The sequence below is a fragment of the Macrobrachium nipponense genome, chromosome 18 (assembly GCF_015104395.2).
Source record: "Macrobrachium nipponense isolate FS-2020 chromosome 18, ASM1510439v2, whole genome shotgun sequence".
Lineage (NCBI taxonomy): Eukaryota > Metazoa > Arthropoda > Malacostraca > Decapoda > Palaemonidae > Macrobrachium > Macrobrachium nipponense.
The window spans coordinates 75,115,266-75,139,227 of record NC_087211.1 but is presented as its reverse complement, the minus strand read 5'-3'; the positions used below and the strand labels follow the sequence as shown (position 1 = coordinate 75,139,227).

Genomic DNA, 23,962 nt, shown 5'->3' with positions numbered 1-23,962 from the left:
ACCACAGAACAAACATTCAAATTCTAATCCAATGCTCTTTACTTTCATGTGACCACCACCACTTTTCAAACACCTCATTTTCACATTTTCTCTTTCTTTTTAATGCAAAATAAAGATGACACCCCCAAAAAAATAATTTTCCCAAATTAAATTCAAGTGCTACTACTATCACTAACGCACTGTACTTATCTAAACACACTTTACGTACTGTACTGCCTTTCACACGAGTCACAGATGAGTCAATTTTAATATGGATTACAGCTTTCCGAATGAGGTGTTGCATATAATATTCTGTTATTCTACTAGTACCTCAAACTATCAATTCCTTTCATTTCCATGATGAGACAAGAGAGCAGATGGCTGGTGAAGAGTAGCAGAAATAACAGCAACAATGGCATTTCCATTAGCCTCTGAAGAAACAGCTGACGGAGGAGGGACATCCACTGTGCCATGGACAGTACGAATGTGTTTGTGGAGATTAGGCTTGTAGTTAGCCCGGTGAGGGCAATGAGGGCATTCATAGGGTTTCTCCCCGGTGTGAATAAGAAGGTGATGTCTCAGGTTCTGCCGACAATTCTTCCCTGTGATGCAACGGCCACAAACTGGGCATGTGAGGTACTCTCGGAACTCCTCTTCAACAAACCCGCCACTGCCACTGCTGCTGCTCCCAACCATCATCCTCTGCAATGAAACCACGCACTCACTGCTTGATCCCTCAAGTTCTCATTTTTTCCAAGATTATAAAACTCACTATGGACTGATGTGAATCTAACTGCTTTTAAAAATAGAAAAATCAGTTCTTAACAGAAGTAGCAATTAAAAATCCTTCTCGACAAACCTAACCACAAACACACACATTTGAAACAACCATGAACTTCCGAAGTTCCAATAATCAACAAAATGCTTGGGTTATCAAAACCATTCTCTAATCTGGTCATAGCGTTTTGCACTCAAGCCCTACACAACATGCAAAAAGGCAAGAGAACTTGAATTAACGGTATATCTAGTACTACTACCAGGTAGTAGATGGTATAGTCTCAGATGTCCATGAATAAAAATTTCATAAAGCATACACAATGAGTTACATGTAATTTTTTCACATTAATGGTTGGACATCTAAAAGAAATTGTTTTGTACAACAATTCAAGCTGCAAGTCAGTTAATGATGACCAAAGGAACCAATATATGTACGTATCCAGAACATGGAAGAATAGAAGTCAAAACAAGATATGTACAGGCAGTCCCCGGTTATCGGTGGACTCGGTTATCAGCAATCCGGTTTTATGGGGCTAGTCGGCGATTTATAGCGTCATAACATGCTGAGTTCTGGTTATCGGTGCCATAAGGTGTCTTATGAAGGTGTCGTATGGCGCGCCACGCCATAAGGCCTTACGGCGCCATAACATACCTAACAGACACACCATAATGGTGCTTATGGCGCCGATAACCAGTTAACAGCGCCATAAGCACCATTATGGCGCCATAAATCACAGAGTTTCAGTTAATGGCAGTTTTCGCTTATCAGCACCCCCTCGCCAATAAACGGGGACTGCCTGTACACTGATAACTAGAAACCTTCAACAATCTCATTGCCTCATATTGTGCACTACTGAAAAATTCTTCCTTTGTACATATAGTTTACCTACAAGTAAATAAAACGCAATAGCAGTAATTACAAAGGGATACCAATACAGTATTTGGTAGAGGCAGTGTGAAATAGGATTTAAACAGAGTAATTAAGCTAGATAACGGAAGCATTTGCACTGAATATAAAGTAACTGAGAACAGAAATTTCTTTGATAAAAGCAAACAACGCAATAATGTTTACATAGATTTGTTGCAAGGGTTTGTTGCAAAGTGTAACTGAAACAGGGGTGTATGCTGTTTCCAGGGAAATTTTATATCTTTATGGAATGAGTTATGAAAAAGGAACGATATGTGATATTGGTGCAAGACTCGGGGATGAGATGAGGTTGTGGCTGAAGTCCCTGATATTTGCATATAAAAATGTTGAATAGATAGTGTACGTATAGTTACTGCAGAGGTTAGCGTTTGTAAGGAAAGAGTTGAAAGTGTACATGAACTGTAAGGATATGAGGGTAAATGGAAACCTGAAGGACTGAGCAATGATGTTATGGGTGAAAAAAAAAATGTTTTACATGGGGAGCAACAATAAAGTAAGATAAAATTATCCAAAATGCAAAGGTCCAAAGAAGTGGTAAAACTGATAAAATGTGGCATGGTAAGCACACCGAGACCCCCTCGGCATATGGGAGACGATTTTTATTATACCCCTTCGGCGTAAGAGGGTTATAATTAATAAAGCAAAATATTTTGTTTATTTATTAATAAAGTGAAAAATAAAACAAAACGAGAACCACCTTTGTTCCAATATCAGCATAATTGAGCCATGTCAGGCTGCTGATGGCTACCTATAATTACACACATAACGAATAATAAGCGCTTTCTCCATGAATCTTTTAAAAAGTTATACATTACTTCACTGTATCCAGTAATATTGTATGTATTCTCATATTATTGATTTATAAAATAACATAACATGGCTGTCAATGTTTTTGTTTGGAAATCAGCTGATGGTGAATACGAGTTTATTCGCCATATTTAACTCGGTTCTGCGCGAATTTTCTTGCTTCTAGTTAGCATAAACGAATATCTAGATACTTTACTTATATGGGACAAGGTAATTTTTCATTATACGACAAACTTTTAAGTTGAATTATGGCTTGAATAAGTCTCGTTGTGAACTAAATTATTTTTTTTTATTACAGATTGCGTTGGGAGCATATTTATGGTGCAAAAAAAAAGAAAAAAAAGACGCGATTCCGTTTGCTCTTTTTACTTGATTTCATTGTAATATGAACTTTACGTTATTTATCATTTATTTGCGTGAAAACAACAGTAAAATTTGTTTCAAGCCCAGTAGTTTTAATCAAAATTATCTTCTCTCGATTTCATCTGCAGTTGTGTTTGATGGCATAACTTTACTGGAGTTTTATCCTTGTTGCTGATGCATGATAACGGTCATTAACAGCTTGTACAGTTTTCTCAGCTTCAGCTACAACTTGGTTTAAATTCAACAGCATATTTCCTTGCTGATCTTTGATCTATAGCAAATAAAAGTTATTACATAAAGATTTATCAGTCCTATTCTACATGTTGTTTATAACATAACTACAGTAATTGTTTACTATCGTACAATGGTTGAAATACAAGCCAAACGGATGTTGCTCCTATCCAATTCAGTTGTACTTAGCCAAAAAGCACAGTTCCCCAAGTCCAGGAACATAACCCCCCTTATTCCTGCTATTTCATATAGGAAAAATATGTTTAAATAGAGCGTTTTTAACTGACACGAGCTCTCCAAGAATGTAACCCTCACGTTATTGGCACCGATAACCAGTTAATGGGGCCTCTCTTTTGTATGCTGATAACTGGAAATCAGTACATTTGGTGCTAAATATGTGCTATAAAACCAGATCACCAATAACCGAGGCAGGCAGTCCCTGGTTATCAGCAGGGGTTCGTCCTGACAGCGTGACGATAACCAAATTTCGTTGATAACCGAAAATTGCTAATAACAGCACCGATAACCAGGGATCGATGACGTTGTAGGTGGGGATTGGAACTGATAAGCAGAGATCAGCACATAGCACCAAAAATCCAGTTACGTACTATTGTTATCACTAGACAAGCACCATAAAACCAGATCGCCGATAACCAGGGGCTGCCAAATCGAGAAACAGCTGTTTGCCGACGTCAGTTAGCTTAACTAACACACATTGATTAACGGTTGCATTGCAGTTGTCGACTTGTTAAAAATTTGCTAACTGTCAATGTGATTTACGTGAATAAGAATAAATCTTTAATCATCCTTCATGCAATAGGGAGGAAAGTGTTATGAGAGTATGCCACTAAATTTACAGTTAACAGATGTGGCTGAAGAAAAGAATAACTCGTATCTCTCTCTCTCTCTCTTTCTGCAGGTTCAAAAAGCAAAAGCAGCATATCTTTAGGTTTTTGATGAAAATAAAAGCCAGAAAAGTTTGAAGTGTGCCAGAAGATCTGAACTCAACAGCACTGTACAGTCTTAAAAGTGGTTTAAGCTCCGATGAACCAAAAGTCATAAAAGCATTTCTAGGGAGATGCTTAAGGAGCATGCCAGACTTGGGGAGATGTTTATGGAGCAAGCCAGAATTTTTATAGGGAACTAAACCAAACAAATGGCAATGAATATTCATATGCTTTGTTCTATTTTGATAACAGCAATATATATATATGTGAAATGAGCTGGCAAGACTTTGTTTACATGTTTTTTTTTTTTGCCTGGTCAAAAGGGACCCAGTTTAACAAGGTCGGATTGTAACAGACCGATACTCAAAGTCACAGCCCGACAATGTTTGTCAAGTTTTCTGAGTTAGTAGCCAATAAAATGCTGAATGTGAGAAAAGGCAGAAACATATTTATAACTGTTAGAAATATGGTGCTTTTTTCAGCATCACTGGGAAAGCATTTGAATACTTTGCTTCATAAAGCTCGTAAAGGATCAACACATTGTTAATATTGTACATATCTTTCATTTTAAATCTGTCTTTTTGCAATATTTTTTATATCAATTAACTCATGGTTTCTATAAGATACATCCTAGCTTAGTTAAAAGCCAGTTCCCTTATGTTCACCCAACAGAATTTTAATGAACAATTGCAGCAATACTCCCCACTCCCAGGGGACTGTAGGTCTAACCCGTTTTATTCTTATGACACGATTTCTACTTCATGTCATACAACATGCAATATTGTAAATGGAAGGTTATTACTGAAATCAGCATGAGAGAAAGTCAATAACATGTATGCAAAATTCAGACCAGCAAGGAATTTTGAGTTTTGGCCAGGCCAGATAATGTTTTTTTTTTTTTTTTTTATTCACAACTTGATGAATTTTATCAAATAGAGCAGTGGTTCCCAAAGTGGGGGCCATAATCTGAGAATATGTATTTATGAAACAAATGGAGTTTAGTGGAGGCAACTTACAGGTTCAGTACAGGTTTGTGCAATGGCTTGTTGCCAGATGCATGAGTAATACCTTACTTTGCGTAATTACCCTTTTTCTGAATATGTGTTCCTGACACATAGCAAGATATTGACACACATTACAGTAGTAATTAATTTCATCTGAGCAAAATTCTAAGGTTCCTAAAATATGATTCTGTATGACAACCTCGCCATCTATTTTTACATAAAGAATGGAAATTTCTTGTGTACTATATCATTTCTTTAGTACCATTTCAATAATGATATGATATTCAGTGAAGGCAAACTACGTACATGGTCTTTATAAATACTTTACAAAAGAAAAAATAACAAATGCATATAATCAATAAAATTACAGGATTTGCTAAAATGGTTTTTATATGGACCTAAGAAGTGTAGGACTAGACAATCACTGTAGTTATGTGTTATGCATGGCAGTGGCCCATGGACAAGTATCCAGTATGCAAAGTGGGTAACAACCACAAAAAGTTTGTGAACCACTGAATTGAGAAAAACTTACAAGGAAAAAGTTGTAATTGAAACATATGCTAGACACTGGTAGTATGAACAGATGTAATGAAATTGCAACAAAGCTATGCAAAGACTCGAATCCAAAGTAGTTTGCACTACTATATAGGCAGTCAGTTATAAATTACCTATATCAATTGCTACTAAAAAAATATTGACTGCAGGTACAGATAGTGACTGCCCCACCTGTCCATTGAAAGTCAATAAACGTCAGTACATCTAGCAGAGGAGAAACCATGGGAATGTCCTCCCACAAATTATTTTTATCTCGCTGCTACTGTAGGTACTCCAGAAATTCCTCCAAGGTTGGAATTGAGTAATCATTGGGCATGGATGAGACTAAACTTAATCTGGCTAGTTGAAGTTGTAGGGAGCAGATTCAGAACTAGCTGTGAGGAACCAAACCAACAGAAAGCAACCAATGAACTACTCCCAAGATTTGGCTGTGAAACAAGAGCTCATTCAAATCCTGCTAAATCAACTTTGATAACTTGTTGATCCTGTTACCTGGACTTGCAATCTCAATTGCATCACTGAATCAGGGTCCTGGGAACGAGTTAGAATAGCATCACCATATGCCTCTGCAATTCCTCTCTTGAAGAAGACCCATGTTGTCAAGGTTACTAGGCAGTCAAATCCCAATCCATTAGTAGTGGTTTGAGTGAAGAACAGAAGCAGCAGGCTGAACCACAGGACATGGCACTGGAATGCCCCTATCTTTGATAAACCAAAGGTACTTACTCAACTTTTTAAGAAAATCATCATATGGAAGTATAATGCAACCCCACTTTTTTTGCGGTGATAGGTTCCAGAACCCACTGCGGAAATGCAAAATCCCCTCTAAAAATGCTTATAACTGCCAAATACCCTGCACCCATTTAACTAAAATGCTAATACGTAAATGTTTTTTTTAACAATTCACTGCTTAATTCGATAGTTCAAACAAACATATACCTTAAATTATCATACTAAAACACTTTCATATTATTTTAAACAAAAATAACCCTCCAACCATCATCCCAAAACCCCCTAAGTCATCTTAGATTACCACCTTTTACAACGGTCACTCTCAAGTATACTATATGCAATGCCAATAAAATGCTTTTAAAAGTTATTTACTAATTCTATAATATCAATATTAATGTAAACACAGCAAAATATCTATGAAATTTTAAAATCTGTCTTACAGAAGGTTTGATAACTTGTCAATTTACCCTGTATACATAAGGACAAACATTTTGTCATAGTATTGGAGCCATTCTGTTTTCCTTTCCATTGCTAAAAGCAATTCAAATTATCAATTCAGGTATACTAGTACTAACCGGTTATCGGCAGGGGTCCGTTCTCAGTGGGGTGCTGATAAGCGAAAACCACCATTAACTGAAACTCTGCGATTTACGACGCTGAGTTTCGGTTAATGGCACCGGTAACCAATTAACGGCACCTCTGTTAGGCATGTTATGGGGCCGCCATAACTATTAACAGCACTTATAGCGCTGATAACCGAAACTCAGCCTTTATGGCACCATGAATCACCGATTTTATGGCGCAAGACAAGCGCATAAAACCAGATCGCCATTAACCAGGTCCGCCAATCACCGGCACTACCTGTAAGTTGCTTTTTTCCATAGAGCAGCACTGTTTATTCACTAATTAGTGTATTTTTTCATAGTACGTTATTGAGTTTGTGAAACCCTACACAAGTGATAATGTAAATTAAAGTAATTTAGAAGTTTTCATACTTTCATGTGTATCTAAAATTGGTAAAAAAATCATATATTTTTATATTTCTGTTCTTAAATACTGTAAGCCGCTAAAATAACTCGCAGTCACACACACACACACACACATATATATATATATATATATATATATATATATATATATATATATAGATATATATATATATATATATATATATATATATATAGATATATATATATATATATATCTGTATTAGTCACACACACAATATGAAAAAATACAGTATACTAGTGAATTAGTGTTCATCTTACAGATACAGCCCAAAGAAAAATGTTCAAATTAGAGAAAGTTCCCCAGCAGAAAAGTGATTGATGTGTTTCACAAAAATCTGCAACAAAGTCAAGCAGAGAAAAGTGGGGTAGCTTTGTAAGTTTATGTAAGTATATACCTTGAGGTCCAGCAAAGCAAGAAATTTTTCCTGATACGCCTTCTGACTGACACCAGTGTTTCCTTCTTGAATGGCATCAGGCAACTGAATTTATTGAGTGGGATGTGATCAACTGGCCTCCAACCTCCTACCACCTTACATTTGGGACAAAACAGGCAGCTGTAAAAGCAAAATGGCTCGGAACTTCCTCCACTGCCTGCCATTCAGTTAAGGATACAAACTAAAACCTTCTTGACCACAGTAGTAGCTTGAATATATTGCAAAGGTTACTATATAAGTGGAAAATGGGGATTGTCTGAAAAAAGAGGGGTAAATATGTGACAACTTTCATAGATACACTACACCCAGATCACCACATAATTCATCCTGTGACTTTAAAGACAAGCCCAACTGGAGGATGAATGTCTTCCTTTATCTATAAAGGGAAGTGTGGCCTTCCACCTGTCACTAACAGCATGGGATGTCTTGGGGAACCATCTGGGAACCAAAGGACCTTTGTGTACCTCATGGTGAAGGGCTATGGATGTAAGGAATTTTCTCTGATGGGTGTGTAATAAAGATGCAACCAGCTGAGAATGACTGTGATCTCCCTACTGAAAACCCATTCAAATCTATCTTTGCTTGACAAAATATAAAAGACCCCGTAGTAGTACAAGACTGGGATATCCATTTCATTGTAATATTGTTCATGAAAAAGTGAGCATCTCTGCTATATAGGCTATCCCCAATTCCAAATCAATTTAAAGAAAAGAATATCTTAAAACCAATAAAAAAAAATCAAATTCATGGTTACAGACTTGTAAATGCTCCTCAATAGAAAAATATTCTCTACCAAAAAATATTTGGTAATATATCAGCATATATTTAACATCAGTCACCTGAAGGAGGAGGACTGTGTATAAAAAGGACTATGCTTCTCATGTTTCTTCTGCTCTAAACATGCACTTTCTCCTAATGTAATAATAAAAAGTAGTGTAGTATACATTTACGTAATTTGTTATATCACATTTCTTATACTAAATTAACAATAACTATACTATACATGTTACAGTTCATGTGTACAGCCCACAAGCTGCTAATAAACTATGACCTAATAAAATGTATATTCTGAGTACAGTGAATAGATCTGTACAGAAATGGTCATTATTCTGAAAGTTCCTTGTGCATATAATCTTATGCCAACTACTGAATTATATAGCGTACTCTACAATATGCAAACACTTAAGAATATGATGGATCAACCTCACAAGCATGTGTGCTTTGCATTTACAGAAAATACACTATACACGTATATAAAAAAAAAATATTTACACTAATAGTCTTATCTTGAGAAAAAAGCAAAAATCAACAGCTTAAGAATATTAAGGTTTTATTAAAAAACTTTATTTTAAATATACATTTATTAATACTGTATCTACAATGAACTTCATATTTTATATAACTTATTTAGTATACGAAAAAGAAAGCAGCACTCTTCAAGTGACAAAACTCAATACTAGTATTTGTGACCTAAGTTGTACAATAAAGTTGTCCCAAATGAAAATAGAAAATAAAATAAATGACACTTCTGAACATAAATAAAAATTTGTTATTTCCAACAATATCAAATCCATCCGAAAACTAAAGGAATTATGAAACTTAAAATATTTTGCCACTTTAATACTTCTCTAATATTTAAGCATAACTCTGCCAGATAATATTCAAGTGCATGTGAGAGAAAACAAAATCCCTAGACAGTATATTTCAGGCAAGGCAACTCACTTTATACTGTAGTAGTATACAGAAAGGAGAAGTCTGCAAGTAACTATAAATGCAACATAGAGAATTAGATATTAATCAAATGTTTAATTTCAAAAAACCATGTACAGTATGCACTTGGATACGGGAGGAAAAAAAAGCTAAACGAAGTGGAGAAACTACTTAATTTCACCAGTACAATGAGAAAAGTGAGTGTAACAGCCTGCTCCAGTATATATATATATTTATATACAAAAAAAAAAAAAAAAAAAGCAGGGAATGGGGGGGGGGGGCAATAGAAATATAGAGAAAGAGAAAGATATCTATTCTTAAGTATGTGTACTAGATGATGGTGTCATTTGGTGTATAGCTCTAATGTGTTTTATCAAATTGGACCTGAGCGCCGTACGATGAGGACAGTGAGGACACAGGTGAGGGCGGAGGCCTGAGTGGGTGAGGAGGTGGCTCTCACGCCGCTGCCGAAGATTGCGGCCACGGAATTCCTTACCGCATACCTCACACACAAGAACACGATCTTCATTGGCCAAGGCACCCAACACTGGCAACAAGCTCTGGAATGGAGATATAAGCCACTCCAACAGATACAACAACTAGTATAACTTTCTACACATAAGTTCGAAGATGAAAAATCACACAAAATTAACATTGTTAGATTCCAGATCAGCTTTATTCTCCACATCACTTGTGTCTTGCGTTACTCCTACATAAACAGGGTTTGCAACTTGGGGGGTTACAGAACGGTTTTCAGGGGGTAGGATGGTATTCCCCGAAAACTGAGGTAGGCCTATAATACTGAGTGGACTTCTAGAGGTGGATGTGGATGAGACCAATGTGGATGAGACCAAAGTGGTTGCTGTACTTCCTACAGATGGAACACTGTTAGCAGAGGTGGCAACACCTACATTAGTTTGGGAACCTACAGCTACAAAATATTCTCTGTGCACAGTACGAACATGTCGATCCAAAGTAAACTTGTGGTGCGCCCGATACGCACAGAAAGGACACTGGTGGGGCCGCTCTCCAGAATGAGTCGAGAGGTGATACTGGAGACGTTGCCGTCGATTGCGACCTGAGATGATTTTGCCACACACTGAACAAGCCAGGCCTTCGGTCTCACCCCCACCACCACCACCACTTCCAACACCACCACCAACACCACCACCACCACCACTCTTAAGGCTGCAACCCCCACCCTGTAAAAAATGACACTATCTGAAGGCCTCCAACACTTAAAATTTTAACATGTGAAAAGAAATTTCCAACCTGACCCCCTCCCAAAAAATAAATAACAACCTTAATTCAAAAGAACACAATAAGCACAATGTAAAAATAACATTTACAAATAATTATATCATCTTCCCCAAATAATAACAACAATAATGCAACTGTCCTTCTGTTCAAGGATGCCAAAGGTTTAAAAGAAATTTACAAATTGTTTTGGAGCATTTCTCAACCCAAAACTATTAAACAACCCAATAACTGTTTACTATTCCACTTCAACCAATGTCAGTAACTATAGTAACCAAAGACATTTAATCTTCTACATGTTGTTCCTATTCCAGTTCTCTGCATATGATGACTGGGCATTGACTACAAGCTCTCTATGCACGTTTCTAATATGGCGATCTAGATTGAACTTGAGGCTGGCGCGATGTGGACAATACGGACACTGGAAGTCTTTCTCACCCGTGTGGGTCAGCATGTGGTATCTCAGCTTTTGCTTACCATTAATTCCGCTCACACTCTTGCCGCAGACGGGACACACCACTGGCGCCACCGCCTGCAACAGAGAGGGAGCGGCTATATCACTCCTAAGATTCCAAGGAGTTATATATATATATATAAAAAAAAATGTAGGCTATTGAAAAATTGTTGATATCATGGCAATGGGTATCAATGGTAATTTCAAAATGCTAAGTAAAAATGTATCATAAAAAAGAATTTCCTACAACTCCACGAGGGCAGACTTTACAACTATTTGTATCTCCAAAGTTCCTACAATACAAGAGAAAACATTTTGCCAAGGTTTAAGCATAAAGATAAAAATCCTCAAAGCAACTTATACCCAACTTTACAACAGTATTGTACTTAAGACCCTTGTAAATAGGAGAAAAAAAATCTACACTAGCAAAGTTAAAGGTAAATATAATAATGATGATGATCATATTCATATTATAGTATACAGTAATATACTGTAATAAGTTACCATAATAAAACAATGTGTTAGAGAAACTATTGTAAGTTCATTCCCAATAACACTTATCTTAAAATGAAAATACATTATCAGAGACTGATAATAGATAGTAAGCCTTAAGCACTTGCCTTTCCTTAAACTGGGGTTATGATATTTTCATACAGGAAAATGGGACACAGAGGAAACCTTCAACAGAGAAACTGCCCAGAAAGAGGAGTTAAGACTAAAATTCATCAAAAGCACCAACATTAACTCAGCTGAAACGTTGATGGCATCACTGATCTAGCTGGTCCTTATGAAGGGCTCGGATGTGTTTAAGCAGGTTGAACTTGAGTCGTGCTCGGTGGGGGCAGTACGGACAGGCGTGGGGTTTCTCGCCAGTGTGGATGAGCGTGTGGTATCGAAGTCGCTGGTGTTGGTTACGTCCAGCAAACTCTCTGTTGCAGAAAGTACAACACAGAGCCCGAATGGCAATGCCCTGCAACACAACACCAAAGTCACAACCACCACTCTATTCCTCCAAACCCCAAAACAACACCAGACCTCCAAATTTACTTCACTATTCTAATAGCCATAAAAACTGAGTAATGAAAAATAGGAACAATAAGGACAGGATGGAAATATGTTTACTTCTCACAGGCAAACGAAGAACTGTACCAAAGCTTTATACTTTATTGTTTTTGGATGAATTAAAATTCATCCTGTTTGTCTAAACCTAAATATTCCCAGGAATTTCCTTTAAACGCTTGTGGCTGCAGATTAAACAGCTGCAAATTACAGTCACTATGCATGTTACGGATGTGTTTAATCAGGTTGTATTTGAGTGTGGATTTGTGTGGGCAATGTGGACACTGGAACCGCTTTTCGCCTGTATGGATCATCATATGGAATCCTAGGTTCTGCTTACGGTTGCGACCCCCAAAGTTCTTACCACAAACTGCGCAACTCAGACAGCTCACTGCCTGCAACAGAGAAACAACACTCCTTTTAGACTACCATGGACTCGACTCTCTAACCCAACCTTTTGAAAACAACCAACTACTGATTTCTTACTTTCTCAACAGAAACCTAAATATTTTCATGAAGTTTAGTTTTAGGTTCAACTAACTATGACTGCATATTGAAACACTTCCACAGCCAATTACTGGCCTACCTATAATTTCTAAATTCTTTCCTTTTAACGAGAAAAGAAATACAGTATATAACTTATCCTATGTTATCAAATCTAATGATAGATAATGCATGGGAACATCTAACACCAATGGTCATACAGTGGATTTCCATATTATGACAGGAAATCACTCAATCCAAAATCAGCTCATTACCACAAGCCAGAACATTATTAAATGGTGCAACAAGGAAGTAGCCAGACATTCTTTCATAAGGTGATGGAAAAAGAACTTCTTTCTCCTAAGTTACAGTCTTGGGGAAAAAAACATCATCATCGAAAATCTTGCTATTCAATGAAAATTTTCAAAACCACTGTATACTTAAGTGAAAATGATAGTGGAGGAGATGGGGATATGCTTTTTCCAACAAAGAACAGTCAGAATAAGCAGAAACAGCTGGCAAACAATTATCAATGATACTGTAAATATATCACACTACTGACATTGCAACAACCTTCCCAGTTCAACTGTTCAAGATTTAACCACAGCAAAAGTAACAGTACAGCAGTAAACCCACAATATTCTTGGAGGAAGAAAAACATTTTTTTCATGCTTTATCTGCATGTATTTTACTTTTGATCACCAAAGTAATGATTAAAGAACAACTTCATTACTATATTCTGTTCTATGCTTTGTCCTCAGATGTTTGGTCAAATTGCACTTGACATTGGCTCGATGAGGGCAATAGGGGCACTTGAAAGGTTTCAGATTGGTGTGAATCAAGGCATGTCTTTTGCAGTCTTTCCTGTTGCTGAAACTTTTACCACATGTAGAGCACTCAAAGACCTTTCTCAGTGCTGCATTAGACTTATAAAAAGGGCTTTGGCTCATCTGTAGCTGGGTATTAACTGAAGGAACTTCCATCGAAGCATCTGGTGCTGTAACTCCGGAAGAAAGTAGCATCCCTCCATCCCAGGTGCCATATGCAGTCCAATCCCCAGGGCCCTGAAACACAAGGTTGGTGCTTCAGGCCATTCATAAACCCACTGTAGATGACTCGCTCTCTATGGCAGTTCAAACCTAATTCACAACACCATTTGGGTACAAGGTTCTACTGTATTCACTAGCGGAAAAACAGTACTGTCCACTCCAACTACAGCACAAAATAAAATGTATGGAAATAAGTGCAAATGCAAAACTTTAAATGTACCACATATCTAAACAGATATCAGTCTGGGTTACTTTATAGTATGCTGGATGTAAAAATTATATTCAAAGTACTGTAACCGTCTTGATAAACATCATAACTTCTGACTATAGTGTCCCGTAATAAGCACTGTATCACAGAGCTAATCCCAAATTCAAAAAGTACTACAGCATATAATGGAATAAATTTTGGGAATTCCTACCAATGGAATTTAATAATTCTGCAACTGCTAGATGTGAATTGTTATATACGTATACATAATTCTCTCTCAAAATCATGAATACTGTATGTGATGCATTTTCAAGATCAATCATGTCTTAAAAGAACATAGGCAAAAGAGTTCTGTTAAAAGTAAACTATTTAATTTTATAAACTGAACAAGCCTGACAAAAAACTTTTCAAGGAATTTGTGTCCTTGTCAAATGTGCCACCAGAACTAAGACCATCACAACACAAAACTGTAAGAGCTACTTGACATGAAGTCTAAACGTAACATGTTATTGCTCATACTGCTTCACACAAAAAACACATCCCAAACCTAATTTTTCCTGGGGTGCTTTCTTCCTAACTATATTTTATGCTCTAAATAATGATAGCAAACCCGACCAGTTTATTTTCTTTTTGTAATATACACTGGTGGGAAACTACCGAATCTCAAAAATAATTTATAAGGTATATGAACCACAGCTTTCATAAATGGAGTTCCCCTCGAAGTCTTGCTTTGGCTGTCACTGTGTTCTAAAGCTTTATAGGTGCACTAACACCACCACCTCATTGTAGCCATGGTTACAAAATCTAGCAGATGAAGCAACCTTGACCTAACAGATCCCTATCTGATCTAGAGGGAAAAAAAATTCGGCGCCCAGATGTTAGGAGATCTCAGAGTCAAAAATAAGTATTTCTTCCATATTAATAGTAGAGTTTGTATTTAGTTTTCATATGGACATACTGAGAATCACCTCTGGAAAATTTTTTACACTCTATCAAAAGTGTCTAATTTTCCAAATATTACATAATGCTTCTGATTACTTTTCTAAATTAACTACCTATCATTTGACCTTCCCTTCTAACAATCACTTAACTACCAATCATTTTACCTTCCCTTTTAACAATCACTGCTGGATTAGGAAGGTTAACTACTGATCACATCCACCATTCCTGTCATTCTAACTTAATTTTGAAAATTTTTCTTTACACTGCTTAATTCACTGCAATTTTTCACTTTTTTTTTTGCAATTAAGTAGTACTATGCAGCAGCTGTACGAAAATTACTTTTAGTATCATCTTTTTTACTACAACCGCTTTGCACAACGTTGATAATAATAGCAATCTTTCAAAAGTATGTATTCTTTTATATTTTTGAATTGTGAAAACACTCCTTTCAAATAAATTTATTTGTTGCAAGCACAAATGGACATAAGTCAAGGAAGTTAAAATCCAGGATAGTCTGTATGTACTTTCTGATTTAGGCACTTTACCTAAGAGCTGAGTAATCTGTAATGAAGCTGCATGTACACTCCTAGTTTACTTCAACTGGGATTCTTTCAATAACAAACAAACAAAAAAACACAGGCTTATACACAACACTGATCATATTTCAAGAAATATAATCTATACATACAAGCATTTGAAAGAAATGTTGCATTTTATCAAGTTGAGTTTTAAGTCCCAGCCTTTTGTCCAAGATGTGTGAGACTAAATTCACTGTACCATCAGAACCTAACGAAATTAAATTGTTGATGGGGAATTTTGTAACATAACCAAAGTAATTCAATACTATGGTAGCTATATGCAAAATCATGCAGAAATAGGGAAAATAAAAATTCCAGCTCTGGACTTGAAAGGAATTGAGACTGTTGTTGGAAGAGTACCCATATGGGCAAAACAGAACTTGCCACATATGCAGTGTAAGACAACCAAAGGAAAAGTGCCAAAATCTTACTATGAAGTTACCTTGCAATAACTACCATGTCAATGGGATGGCAAACCCTTCCCAAGATGACACACCTTAGTAAAATGATTTTGTTTATATATATTATTCTATACTGTATGTCAAAATGATACTGTACATACACAATAAATGTACCCAATGTAGCACAAAGGAACATATACAGTGTAAGTGAATGTGATTCTAAAATTCCCAAATTATCTTCACTACTTCCACATATTTCTTTTTAAGAAAATAAATGAAAAAAAACTGGATTGGATGTGGGTAATCAAAATCACTAAATAGCCAACTGTTTATTGATTAAACATTAATTCATACACATCTCAAGAATTTAAGAAAAAATATTTTCGAATGCTCAGTCTTAACACAAAGCTAAAACACAGTTAACGTCCCACAATGACTTAAGATGTGAGCAGCAGACTAATCAATCATCTACTGCACCAAGTAATAATCATGAGAGGGAGATAGACTAAACACAGCATTACACAAACATTACTGCGACAACATTGGCAAATGTCTTGCTCTGATATGTCTTGTTAAATTAGGTCGCTGATTAGCTCTATAAGGGCAATGTGGGCATTCAAAAGGGCGTACCCCAGTGTGTGTGCGTATGTGTCGCTTCAAGTCCCCCGAATAACCAAAAGTTTTGCCACACATGTTACACTCATAGGTCTTATTGTTTCCCCTGCAAGCATTCCTCCTGCTTTGAGAAGACACGGAGAGAGGCGGCCAGATGAGTCTTGCAGCCATCTCTCCTTCCGGCCTATTTGGGGGTACGGATGCCAGCTCACCACCACCCTCCACCTCCACCTCCCCCTGCAACACACAAACCTACACTCAGAACTTTTGCTTTACATCATGTGTCTTAGCCAACTAAAACAGCACCCAATTTCCTACAGAATATCCATAAAACATCAACAAAACAAAACAAAACAAAAAACACAAAATTCTTCATATACACATTCCTACCAACCAAAAACTAGAACCAATTTAGATTCTTTTTTGATAACATTCAAGTTTCCTCTTTCATCAAGCAAGTTTCCTCTTTCATCAACATGCTACTGGTTTGACTAGTGTTGCCATGCAAATGCACATCACGGGTAACAGGCACTTGCATCTCTTGACTGCTAGAAAGAGGAATTTCAAGACCAACATTCATCGGATTCAAACTGGCTGCCAACTGTGCAAGTTGCTGTGCATTCCCTGTGCCCATAGGTACTACTTGGTTGCTCCTGGTAGCCATCTGAATGGCTTGATCAGTGTTACTTGAAGACATCTGAGCCTCCTGATTGACTGATAAAGACATCTGAAAGTTCTGATTTAAATTCATAAGACTTTCTGGCTGGCTTTGATTTTGGTAACTAAGGCTGGTGCTCAGCTGCGCTGCTAATTCCATTACCCTTTCTGAGGACAACTGAATTGCTTCTTGGTTTAATGTTGAGCGCACATCCCTGTTAGAAATAACCAGATTCTTTGCCTCGGTTCCCTCCCTTTCCCCCGACGCATTAAGGAAAGTAGGTGCCAATACCTCCCAATGCCTATTACGAATGTGACGGATAAGATTGTATTTCAATGCGGAGCTGTGTGGACAAATGGTACATTTATAAGGCTTTTCCTTTGTATGAGTTAGAAAATGATACTCAAGATTTTGCTTCCAATTTCTTCCGTTGAACACTTTCCCACAAACTTTGCATACATTCCCATGCAGTTCAGCTCCAATCTGTAAAAGAAAATAGCCTTTATCAGACTAATGCATGGGAATTCCTTGAAAGCCTTATAATTTTATGGTAACTGAATCATTCTCATTCCATGTCCACTTAGTCTGGGACTTATCGGTCAGAAAACTTTTTATAGGATACATCTTTATAAAGGTATTTTAACCCAGCCAAGAGATCCCAAAGGAAAATTAGTACATTACACTTACTTTGTGGGTTAAAGGACTAATCTTGAGATTCATGCCAATCTTCATGAAAAAAGTACAGCAAATTAAGCTGAGTTAATGAACTGTACATCAGCATCATGCCTGTATACGTATATGATTTTCACAGCCAAACCAGTATTGAAATTATGAAAATACTAACACCAATATATATAACAAATATTAAACGAACAAAAGGAAATTACTACTGAACAAACTAAGTGACAAAACAAAGTTATCCCTTTTCAAGCCTATAGCACCCAGAACTCCCGAGTACAGCATAAAGGCCCACTGAAACTAGCTAATCTTTTAATAATGATATTGTACTGCAAATTAAGTCTAGTTGCATTCATGTTACTGATAAGACTACATCCACTGCTATAATGTATTTGAAAGCCTTCAATAACTCAATGACATTACCTTATACATATTTTTATACACATCTACACATTCAGATGAAAATTTACTGGATAAGAAGTCTACTTTCAAGTAATCTTACCCATAAAATAATGATTTTTCCAGGAGGGGAAAAACAGAAAAAAACACAGGCAAATGCAATGTCTTCCTTCTTCACAACACAAATGACTGTTTGCAAAACTCTTTAGGAGGAACAAAAGACCTATGAACAGCCATGATGTGAGCAATGAGGTTTCCTTTGCGGTTGGAAGAATGATTGCAATGTGGACATCTGTATGGCTTCTCCCCAGTGTGGATCATTGTGTGACGCCGAAGGTTGGAAGAATCAGTGAAGGTCTTCCCACAAAACTTGCATTCAAAGCTTTTAACACCGTCGCACGGATTTTGGGTGTTTGTCAAGTGGCCCCAACTACTACTGGAGTCAGATGTCGACGACGAGAAGGAAGATTCAATTGCACCGGCAGCAGTAGTAGTAGCCTCACTTTTCGTGCTCTGCTCCCTTCTTCGGTCACCCTGCAACAAGGATGATGGCCTTGTGTGAACAATGCTTTAAGCTTTTCTGTCGTCTTCAAAACCAGCATGCAGGATTCCACCTCATCAGACATTATCTTAATTACAATATTTCAATATAGGATGACGTTTACACCCTACTTAAAGCAACTTTTCTAAATTGGACAGAGGAAGAAATATTTTAGGGCCATCATTACCTCCCCGAATACTTTCATCCATGAATAGCTTGTTAAATGTTTTCACAGGGGAGCCGTCCATGTTTATTCATCATGTGAACTACCAAATTGCCCTTACGGTTGGCTCGGTGCGGGCAATGAGGACACACGAAAGGTTTCTCTCCAGTATGGACCAAGACGTGACGCTTCAAGTCAGAACTCAAGGCAAAAGTCTTTAAACAAGTGGAGCAAACATGACGCCTCTGGTTTTGTTTATTCAAGGACATGTAACTCTGCAACAAACACAACAAAATGCTCAGTGATGTGAACAGTGACGTGAACCTAAAAAGCAGCATACAAACCTTATTATCACTACTGTACAACCAATTCATCCAATGACCTCTGATATGAAACACCAAGTGACTGAATGTAAGAAAAAATATAACATTTCTATGTACTCCACTTCAACTTCAGAGATATCAATAATAAAGATTATGAATATACTACAAACTGTCATTTCATTTTATATTACTACATTGACTTTTGTCCTTTATTGCCAAATTGTCAAAATCACAGCACAGTCAGTAGCACACACCTAAAGATTAGAGGGCCTGGTATATCTCGGTCAACTAGAATGCCTTCTCCGAATGTGATCATCGAGATTTTCTTTACGATTCGTTCTGTGATCGCAATGAGGACATACATACGGCTTTTGCCCCGTGTGGATCATGAGGTGTCTCTTCATTTTGGCAGGACCAACAAGTTTGCCACAAAGGGTGCAAGGGATCCTCCCTAGATGTGCTGTGTCGTAGGCAAGGCTCCTCACAGCCTGAGACTGGGCGGCCCACTCATTTCTTGTCTGCAAGGAGTTGTGCCATATCAGCAGTGCAACCTCCAATAGTGTTAAGTACATACAGACATATCAGTTTAGCAATAGCTGGTTCAAGCTTCAAGACCACTCTCAATCTCTAGGTTTTTATAAAGAAATCACGATTTTTAAAATACGAAAAGTTTAAAAATCATAAAGCATTCCACAATAACCATTTTTGGTATAACATGAGAGAATAAACCTCATAAAGATGTATTAAATCTTAAAATACTTCTTCTATTACAATTTTATCATTTTGGATAAAACTTTGTTCACAACCTTAAAAATCAAGTTTTCATTTTCTCTAGCGTAAAACTTTTAAATTTGAACTATTAATCCATCAATAATACTATAACATGAATACATATGTATATGTAAGTATTGTTTACACATTTTTATGTACTCATAGTACTTTTCTCAAGATATCTAACAGTAGTATTAGAAGACACTGCTCCAAAACCATGAAAAAAAAAAAAAAAAAAAGTTTCAATAAAATCAGTAGAAGAGGGAACATCTATTATCACCCCTGCATCTACAGAAACGAAACAATCTTTCCATTCATACAAACAATTTTTCCCCTGAACAACTAGTTTGTTGGCTAGATCTGTTTCAATACCAGATCCAAATCATTGTATAACACCAAGCATTGTCTCCACTATGTTAATGAACACTGGTCATTATTACATTTCCTCTATACAGTAATACCCCGAACTTACGCGAGGTTAGGTTCCAGACACCCTTGCGTAAGGGGAAGTTTCGCGTAAGTTTGGCACGATCTCTAAAAATGCTAAAAAGTGCTTGCTTCTAGAGTTTGAACTCTAAATATGACCCTAATCATGCTCCCTAAGTATTTAACTAACTTTTAAATGAAATTAAAGTTACTGCAATTTGATTTAAAAGTTAGTTTACTACATTACCCTTAAAAAAGAAATAACTGGTTGGCATAAAAATATTTACAGTAACTACTACATACATACATATTCATTTTTGTACATATACTAACGTTACCCCTAATTCATGGGATGCCAATTTCTTTTTCCCTCAGAGTAAAAGGAGTTTTCTTTGCGTCACTGGGCGACCATAAGTCTGTTATAACGAAGGTACACAATTCAATGAAATAAAGAAATCATGTATGTACATACATAATATAAAATTCAATCAATTTAAAATCATGTACTGGTGAGAGAGAGAGAGAGAGAGAGAGAGAGAGAGAGAGAGAGAGAGAGAGTGTACGTCATGCGAGGGAAAACTCTGAAGGGGTATCATCTTTAAAAAGTGCGAATGGGATCGCATCTTCTGAAAGTACATTAACTGTATGTGGTGTAATTATGTAACATAGTACATACAGGTTGTACCAGCCCTTTTCCCTGAGGTTAGGATAGTAACTGTCACAGAACAACTCCGTTATGGCTCTGATATGTTTTACGAGTTGATCATGAACGTCTTATATACCTAGTGACAAATGCTGTGAATTACATACTGCCTTTGTATATATTTTTTTCAAAAATATAAATAGCATACGCAGAATCTCCATACTGATTTTACACTTAAAAGCAAGAAAACTTATACTAATTGTAGTATACTAGTATGTACTTCAGAAATTAAAGATTGTGAAACGGTATCATCTTTGAAAAGTGCAGTAACTTTGTGAATGGGTATTTCATCTTGTAAAAGTACATATAGTGTGCACTAACTGTAGGTGCTTTAGTTCCCTTTGTATCATATATTTATGCATATACAAAAATAAAAATAAAATTTTTTTAAAAGATTTTATACACAAAAGCTTTAAAAACAACAAATTTTCTAAGAATTTGCATTTTTTCATAGCTACAAAACTGAGGTCTTAACAATAGGATAATTTCTAGCGCCTAGCTGGATCCGGTTAAATCGCAGATGAAAGCAACGAATCTTGTGAGATCTAGCGACACGTGCGTATATCGGGTGCGAAGGTTTGTTCGCGTATGAACAACTTAAAAATTTGCATAATAAAATAAACATAACACTTTTGCAGGGTTTTGCAGTGTTTCTGGAGGATTCCCAAAAGTTCGCGCTGTTGAGAAGAACTCACATGTGATAATTAGTTAGGTTCCAATGAAATTTTCATACTATTGTGAAATCACTATTGTGAAATCACGCAACTCGAATCATGTAAGTTTGGGGTACTACTGTAGACTTCCCGAAGTGATGACAGAAGTTAATTGGTAAAAAAAATATACATATATATATAAAAATCACAACAACTTACACTCATTTTTCACAGCAATTTTTATGTAAGCTACTATAACCTATACACCTAGCACTAAAATATGGACTTAAACATGCAGAAAACTTGATTTCATGAGCTGAAAGACAAACAGTTCACTTTCCATCACTCATGGTCTAGCCTATTAAATGCAGAAAGTAATATTACTACTGCCAAAGTGTATATGAAAAATCACACTTCAGCTTTTAAAAAAACAGCAAAGGAGAAAAACTATTAAAGTTGATTACATAGAGCACAATGTTTCTTTTCCATATCTTGGTGGTTTAAATTTTTAAAATACATACCCCCCCAAAAAAAAGGAAAAGACAAAACATGCTGACTGAATTATTATCACTTTTCCTTGTTCCTTCTCTTAACAAATCCGTTAATTATCACAGATCTATTTTATAAAATAATTCAGCTATAAACGACATTTCCTTCACAGAATCAACTACAATTTCCATGTCCTTGTTTTGTGATGCTGACAGAAAGAATTTCTCACAAGTTATGAAGTTTGTGGATCATAAATGTTACCCCAGGGAAACAGAAGCCTGGTAGTACATGATGCCATGAGTTAGGATCAAGTACAAGGCACGCAAACTAAATTAAAATTATCTGTCCTACCACAAAAATTTGTTCATGCATTGTTAAGAGCTGGATAAAATGAGGTCAAATCTAAAGACAATTACCTATCAGTTACAACTACTACATTAGTTACACATACTGCTTGTTATCTGATGAGTAACTGACCAACGAGTTTTGAACTAAATCTTATATCATAGAAGTATGTAATAAGTAAAAACACAATAATGTATATGTGACAGTATTTTTTGGGGAAAATAAGTCTCTCACATACATTAATGTGGCTTTTTACTCATAACTTCTGATCACAGTATAGACAGGCCCAAGTTAACGACAGGGGTTCCGTTCCTGGGGGCCTGACGCTAACCGACAATCGTCGCTGACCGAAATTCAAAATTCTAAGGGCGCCAAAATCAAACTTACTGTGCCCTAAAATTGTTAACGATCCCTTAGACGGTGTCACAGCCAGATAGTTTGCCCTAATATGTAACAACTCTTTAATGAAAAAGTGGAATTTCATTTGCCTAATCATTTACTATGATCTGCATGGTAGTTCTACAAAATTTTAATGTCAGATTCAAACTTACTGGTAATCTTGGCTACAGAGAGAGAGAGAAGCCATAAACAACAGAACAATAACAGTTGTTTTGCTATAATAACTGAACCAACTCAGACCACAAAGTTTTGCTTGCATTTCAGCCATTGTATGATAGTAAAAAAAATTACTGTAGTTGTTACAAATGACGTTAAGTAAGTAGAAAAGGACTTAAATATTTTTATATTAGTATACCTTTATTTGTTTTAGAGAAAATATTGGCAAGGAAAAACAGTACCGCTAAATTTACGTTGCAGTTGTAGCCAAACCTGAGAAAAAAAATGTTCACACTGCTAATGACTATAAATTATCTTGCATCAGCAGCATGGATGCAACTCTGCCACAAATATTAGTGGAGAAAAATATCTTAATAAAAAAACCAGGCCATGAAAGAACACATTTTAACATTGTTTTCCCGCCAATAAAAGGTAAATATGTAAATCTCATATTATTACAAAATAGAATGAACATAATGAAAGGAATCTGTTTTTTTACATAAAAAAAACATGCTCCCGACACCATCATGAAAAATATAACAATGAGTTCACAAGGTGTATTTAAGGCATACTTCAACTTAAAAGCACTTCATATGATAAAAAATAACGTTGTCCCATATAAATAGGTTCTAGAGATCTATTTACACTAAACAGAGGCAAGAAAATCGCTCTGAATGGAGTTAAATAGGACAAAATAAACCAGCCTCTACCCTCAGTTGATTTTTCCAAAACAAA

The 23,962-nt window shown here is 36.3% G+C and overlaps 1 protein-coding gene across 45 annotated transcripts in view; it reads right to left on the bottom strand.

The window, feature by feature from the left end:
• Positions 1–23,962, bottom strand: part of LOC135197193 (longitudinals lacking protein, isoforms A/B/D/L-like) — a 185,139-nt gene that overhangs the window by 122,779 nt on the left and 38,398 nt on the right. For 3 of the 45 annotated variants that reach the window (XM_064224195.1, XM_064224196.1, XM_064224197.1), the window contains exon 5: positions 16,767–17,664. The exons of 28 other annotated variants lie outside the window; for them this stretch is intronic. In XM_064224195.1, the coding sequence (XP_064080265.1) occupies positions 16,957–17,664 (708 nt within the window). In that variant the 3' untranslated portion in view covers positions 16,767–16,956. 14 more of the 45 variants (XM_064224238.1, XM_064224239.1, XR_010310570.1 and 11 more) reach the window with 14 other exon arrangements.